General features: G+C 39.6%; 3 protein-coding genes across 4 annotated transcripts in view; 1 reads left to right on the forward strand and 2 right to left on the reverse strand.

Moving 5' to 3' along the window:
* Positions 1–837, forward strand: part of LOC123980178 (zinc finger protein 271-like) — a 73,005-nt gene extending 72,168 nt beyond the window's left edge. The window contains exon 5 of the mRNA XM_046064435.1: positions 56–837. Within this exon, the coding sequence (XP_045920391.1) occupies positions 56–351 (296 nt within the window). The 3' untranslated portion in view covers positions 352–837. The remainder of the gene's footprint in view (positions 1–55) is intronic.
* LOC123980185 (zinc finger protein 260-like) overlaps positions 1–7,223 on the reverse strand; it is a 672,464-nt gene that overhangs the window by 255,364 nt on the left and 409,877 nt on the right. The gene's annotated exons all lie outside the window — the stretch shown is intronic.
* Positions 1–7,223, reverse strand: part of LOC123980191 (butyrophilin-like protein 2) — a 470,636-nt gene that overhangs the window by 102,414 nt on the left and 360,999 nt on the right. The window lies entirely within an intron of this gene.

Consider the following 7,223-nt stretch of genomic DNA (forward strand, 5'->3'; position numbering starts at 1 on the left):
ACTGGAGAGAAACCGTACTGGTGTGAACAGTGTGGAAAAACATTTGCTCTCTTAGGAGACCTAAAAATCCACCAACGTGTTCACACTGGAGAGAAACCGTACTGGTGTGAACAGTGTGGAAAAACATTTGCTCTCTTAGGAGACCTAAAAATCCACCAACGTGTTCACACTGGAGAGAAACCTCACTGGTGTGAACAATGTGGAAAAACTTTTGCTCTCTTAGGAGACCTAAAAAAGCACCAACGTATTCACACTGGAGAGAAACCGTACAGCTCTGATCAATGTGGCAAATCTTATACCAACAGGAGAAACCTTCGAAGACACAAATGCATCCAGAAAGCATCAGTGTGACATTTTTCACAGAGCCGAGCTAGCGGTTTCCTGCTGCCCTGAATACAACCACCTGTTATCATGTGACTGTGCTGGACTAACGTCATGTGATGACAGCTGCGGAAGTTTGATTTGGAAAGAGCTGGAAAGAGTCATGCGGCATTCACATCAAATGCAAGTTTAATCCATGCAACGCTTTCATCGCAGGGGTTTTATTGCTGGACAGCTGCCAAGTGTTCACACACAACGTGATAACGCAAATAATCACAACTCGCCGTTACTACAGCTGTATGAACCCAAAGTAAACATTTTGCTGTGATTACATAGCAATAAACAGATCAAACTGACGCTGAAATAATTACAATATGATGCAGATTTGTTTAAACATTTGAATTCATGCTTTATCAGGCTTGTCATTAAGACAGCAGGACAACTGCTTCTAAAATGTTTGTTTTCTGAATGGAGTTTGGATCGATCAGTTTTATCTGTTTTTTTTAAATAAATATGAAGTAGTAGTCCAGCAGAGGTAACAACGCTAACAACAACAACACTAGAACCGAAGCTGCTGAGAAGCTTGAGTGAAGATAAATCAACGTTGTAATCCCAAACACTAAAGTAAAAAGCCAATTTAATACATAATTAATAAATGCAGTTTATGTATTGTAGTGTTCAGAGCATAATCCAAACACACTACGGGTGTTTATTAGTCCAAAGCTGCAGCGCTGCTCCCTGCTTCTCTCCCCTAAGCCTCGCCAAGTGACTCGGCGTCATGTGACTTTCTCACTTGAGTAGAAAATATTCAACGTATTGTCCCCAACGCTCACTTCGCTTTTGGTCTGAAAGCACCATCTATTTTATCAGACAATAGCACAATTGAATTGCAGTAGCCAGGTGTCCACCAGTAGAGGGCACTGCATTTTTATAGCACTACATGTAGAATTAAAATAGTTTGAAGTAAAGTGTCACGATTTAGACCTGAATATATCCACAACACCACTAAATACCTATTGACATGGGTTATTAAGGTTTGGAGGTTCACGCACTCTTGAAGAAGGCCACGGGATGTGGCAAAGTCCATCTAGGTAAGTCACGGCACTCGGCAGCCATCTTTGCAACGCCTCCAGGCAGCTATTTCAGACTAACAAGATCAGGCCAGTCAGTCAGAACTGAAGAAGTCCTTTGGATGAGGGATGAAACGTCTTCCAGTATCTTCAACCAAGTCCAGTTGCCCTTGATTTTAACCTTCGTTGGATAAGATCAGGCTCCTATCTGACTGAGTGGGGAGAGAGCCAGAACTGCACTTTCTCTGCTCACTGGGACATAAAAACTACATGAATAGAATCACCTGTAAAATCTAATAAAAATCACTAAAAAGATTTGATGACAATGGCCAAATATAAGGTTTAAAAAGCTTTTTTCCTGACTGGTTATACTTCTACTATGCATGTGTCACTACTACCCTTACATCAGTGGAACCACACGATGCCACCACAACTGAAATATGTTTCCCGCTCTGGCTGTGAAACGCAGGCAATTGGCTTTCTGGCGGGATAACCGTTACGGTCTTTCCCCACAGAGTACACACTCATTCATTACAAATGTGTTCCCCAAGGTCAAGAATGAACCTCCACCCTTGCTGAAATATTATTTCTGCGTGCTTCATATATTTTTGCTATTGAGCTGTAGTTAAACATATTTACATTAAATCTGTATTTTAGATATATATTGACTTAATTTCTATTACTGAAAGTGGTTTGTTCAGACTTAAACAAATATTTACCATTATAAAGACAAGCTTAAAACAAAGAATCAATCTCTACAATAAGAACAAGGATAATGGAAATGGTTGCACGCTGCTGCTCTGCTGTTGGCTTCTGCTGGTGTCATTCGGACAATGCTTTAAAAACAAATATCCCTACGAAACATCAAACAATAACAATCAAAATGTTCGGAAAAGAGGCAAATGGTGTACTCAGACATGAACTGTCTGAGTCTGAACAACCGTAGTTTCACAAGCGACCCAAGCTGCCAGAGCAGATGATACTAATGGAAACACAATTTGAAAAAGGTATCCAGTCAGCACGAAAACAGACTGTAAATCATGCAAAGGTGATATGGGAATCTGTGTCTAAACCTAAGGGTGTCCTAGGTGGACATATATGTGGACATTTGAACATTCGAAATATAATATCAAAAGGAGATCAAATTCAAAATCTACTGATAGATTCTAACCTAGACTGGCTAAAAATGATGATGTCAAATCATAATTTCCAGCAGACTATTCATTTGATATTGACAAATAGACCTCAATGAATTACAAGGATATACAACTTAATAACGGGCTTTTCTGACCATAATATGGCCCTGATTGTCAGAAAACTAACAAAACAGTGTTTATGAATGTACATAAACTAGGGAATGTAGACATTCCCAAAAACCAAAAGCCACGCTTTGATAACGAATTAAATAATATTGATTGGAACAACGTTTTACAAACTATGGACTTAGATCATAGTTGTAATATTATGATGAAAACACTCACAGGACTGATTAAGAAATATACACAAATGTTAAGTGCAAATGAAGAAGAATCTCTTCACCCTGGCTGACTAATGATATTCGCCAGTTAATGGGGGGGAAAAGTGTCCACAAAATTAATTACGGTTCTCTTTATTTCTAAGGGATTAAGAAATTGAGTTGTCAGGGAACTGCACATTGCAAAAACTACAAACTTTACACAACTGATAGCGGAATCTGAAGAAAAAAGCACTACTCCCTGGAAACATCTTAACAGTCTTACTTAACTAATAAATTAAATAATTCAAAGGCAAAGGATTGGTTTGGGTTGGATATTGCTGTAATTAAAACACACAGCTCCACTCTGTTCTAACCCATCTGATAAACATCTCCATCAGAGTTGGTAAATTTCCACAAACCTGGAAAACACCAGTCATAATGCCAATTAACAACCAAGTAAGCAATTATAGGCCAATCTCTATCCTACCAGTTCTCTCAAAGATCCTGGAAAGAATTATCACAGAACAATTGGTTGGCCACCTTCAAAATAATTTACTTTTTATTTAGACCAGGGTATTCAACTGAAATGGCCAACTGCTACCTCACCAAAAACGTTAAGGCCTCATTAGACAAGGGAAATGTAGTTGGAGCAGTGTTTCTGAGCAAGCAATTGGCTGGTTTGCATCCTATCTCGAATCAAAAGGGCAGTTTGTTAAAAAAAATGCAGAATATTCAACACCCCGTCAGTCTATGGGAATTCCACAAGGTTCGATTTTGTAAAAGAGCTGGATGTCAGATGTATGCTGATGACACACTTATCTATGTATCGGCTAAAACCCCTTGGGCAGCAGCAGACACATTAACAAGTGAAATGAAGGGTGTGTCTCTAGACTGTGTCAATGTTTTTTCCCATGAGAAGAAATTCAAAACATAAGCTTTTAATTTAAATAAATCAAGAGGAAATGGAGAAATTCAAGGATTTCTAAATTCTTAGGTGTCAGTTTGGACCCCAAACTTAAATTCGATGAACACGTTAAACTACACAAAACTGTAAAGACTCATTTGAACAGCTTTAGAATGATTAGACATTACATACTCCCAACTGTTTATGCAGTGTTTCCTATACGTTCATTAAATCAATCAATCATTATTTGTCCCCGTAGGGAAATTAGTTTGCAGCACCATTAAGTAGGCATTACATCATACTGCACAGAGATAATCATCAGACATACTGATAACCACACAAATACACATAATTCCCATACCCGCACGATTAATTTAGGCAGGCCACACCAGCTGAGCATCCTGCCTATTTGGCTATATATGTGCCTTACCAGCGTAATTGCTTGAGGCACAAATCAAGATTTTGATCTATCTTTGGTAAATAGAGGGGGCCAACATCGTCGCCCAGATTGCAACCTTTCAAATGAAGGGGCAAGGGTTTGCCTCTCGTCTCCATCAATGTTTCTTGCCTTGTACATCATTGTTTCTCTATAGATACATTCCATACTTCGTAACTAAGGGGGCTTTCACACCTGAAGGTCAGCACCAAGGTCCGAACCAAAGTTCATGTTTTGATACATATGGATGGTTTAGGTTTGGTTTCACACTGCAATTGTGTGAGTGCACTTAAGAACTTTACATGACAGACCTGCGTCCTGTCATCATCTATGTTGGTCGGGTCTCCCTATACTTGACATTGCGCAAGGTTTCTGCCTCTTAAAAGGAAGTTTTTCCTTGCCTCTTATGCCTAGTACTGCTCTTGGTGGGAACTGTTGGGTTTCTGTAAATATCATCCCTGAGTACGGTCTATACCTGCTCTTTTATGAAAAGCGCTCTGAGATAACTGTTGTGATTTGGCGCTATATAAATAAAATTGAGTTGATTGGTTTATTGATTGAACAGTTCAGTGGGTTGCTTTGACAAGAATGAATGAATTAAAAAAATTAACATATCCATACCGTTGCCACTATATTGTTCTTATGGCATTACTACCTGCAGCACTAACTGTAAATAGTCTGAAAGTTCGAACCATCTAAGAAATGCTTTCACACTAGAAACGAACCAAACCATGGTTCAGTTTGACCCGGACCAAGACTACCTCTTTTCGTCAGACCAATTTTGGTCTGTTTGGTCCAGACCGTGGTCCGGGGGAGGTTTCATACCTTTAATTTTGGTTCAGATCAAACTGGCAAGTCCGGAACACACGAGGTAGGTGTGAAAGGCCCATCAATCCCCAATAGTTTACTGATTGTTGTTGACTTTTTCTGTGCCTCAGTAGCACCAGCAAATGTTGCAAAGGCCAAAACTCTTCATTGAAAAACTTTATTGTAAGTGGACATGTACATATATGGATAGAGAAATAGACACACAGATTATATGTATACATATTTATAATGTGTTTATATTTTACCTTTACATTTACTCATTTGGCAGATGCTTTTATCCAAAGCGACTTACATTTGAGGAACAACATACAATCAGATGAGTTTTCAAGAGCTAGACAGGACACATCTACAGCACGCACAGAGGAAGGCTGCTGGAGAGAAAGAAATCCGTAAGAAACAGATGTGGTGATTGTTTAAGTCTTAACAGAGGCTGTAAGTTGCTGTTATGAAGCATGTGTTGTTTTCTTGTTGTCCTCTTCAAATAATATGTTGGTCTTAGGGAGGCAGACACAGATTCTTCCTCTTCTGCCTCCTTCCTGAAAAATCTGTCAAACGAGTCACCTGATTGAATCCACCTGATCATGACAATGACAACATTGATGATGTTGACCAAACTGCTTAAATTAAATATGTTTTGATCTCTTAGCTTGCTCACTACTCAAGAATCTCTCTGTTCTACCAAGACAGCTGAAGCTCATTTATTTTGTCTACTAATGATGTTTCTGCTTAAACAGTAAGATGAGAGCATTCATTGATGAACTGACAGTTTGGTATAAACTTAATGTGACCATGGGACGGCCGAAGGGGGAACTGTAATAGAAACAAATAGATTTTACTTGAATTTACTTTTATTAATCCTCTATATGTCATTCCCTTATGCTCTTTGCTCATCTTAGTGGAAATTATAACACCACATAAGTGTACCAGTGTTTTGATATAATGACCTTCTGTGAGATTGTTTTGTTTCATGCTTTCCTGTGAGAAAGGAGTTTCCACTGTGGCTCAAGGCTGAGAAAGGCTTTTCTGTTAGACTCCACAATTATTCTCTAGCATTAAATGTCTTCTCTGTTTCTCTGGGTCAGACTCTCTAACAGCCCTCTGGTGTATGAGCTCTGCCCTTCAGCTGAATCACTCTGTTATTCTTACTTTTAATAAATATCACAAAGACAACTATTGGTTGCAGAGTCTTTATTTCTTCAGGGGGAAATTAACCATTTCCACCACAAATCAGTTGGCTCAAGGCTGCAGTATCAACGAGCATCGGTCTGCTGTCAATATTGGAGACATTTATCTCTGATAATAGCGCTCACATCTGTGTCCGCCTGCACTGGAGGAACGGGATGTTTAACCAGCTTTAAGTACCTGCTGTAATCAGCTGTTCCGCTTGTTTTGGAGAGGAGGAGACCGACTCTGGCTCTGTGTAAAAAAAAAAAAAAAAACTTCCTGACTGATGAAAACTTAAAACAACAACTTCGGACCCAGTAGGCCTATTTAGCGTAACTCCATCAGCTGTTTAATGCCGACATACGATCTCAGGTGGACATTGGCGGAGAACAAACTGGGTAAAACCATCAAGTTCCTAAAATAACTCCACCACAGAGAAAGCAACACAAAAATAAAATCACAAAAGTTTGTAATGTTATTAAAACATTTCCAGCGACAAAAGCATTATTACCTGCTGTAATCAGCTGTTCCACTTGTGTTAGAGAGGAGGAGACCGACTCCGGCACAGAACTACATTTAGACCCTGGTCCCTCTGGTGGAAAACAGTGAGTTCCTCCAAAGGTTTAGTTCCGGGCTACAGTTCCTTTGCTCGGAACGCAGCTTAACAGAGACTCCAGAGGTTTTGTTGAAGAGTCAGACTGTGTTTGAGCGCCACCTGCTGCTCATTAAGCAGACAGACCAATAAAGATGAAGAATAAAGAGAACAGAGTGCTGCTGTTCCTCCATCTTCTGCTCTTTCCTTCATTGTTTTACTCTCTCTGGATGCTGCTGTGCTCTGACAGGAAATCACTGACGTTTAGTGGCTGAACGAGCAGCTTTGATTTGTTATTGAACTTTCTAATGTGTCTGTTAGCTCACATGTCTTTGACCTTTACACCTCAGCTCATGTCAGCGTTGATGTTTCCTCCCTTACTGTAACGTACAGAAGCTGATGTGCTTCCTGCAGTAGTTTGGCTTGTATCTGCTGTAAGCTGCAGTTAATAA

The sequence above is a fragment of the Micropterus dolomieu genome, linkage group LG12 (genome assembly GCF_021292245.1).
Source record: "Micropterus dolomieu isolate WLL.071019.BEF.003 ecotype Adirondacks linkage group LG12, ASM2129224v1, whole genome shotgun sequence".
NCBI classification, from domain to species: Eukaryota; Metazoa; Chordata; class Actinopteri; order Centrarchiformes; family Centrarchidae; genus Micropterus; species Micropterus dolomieu.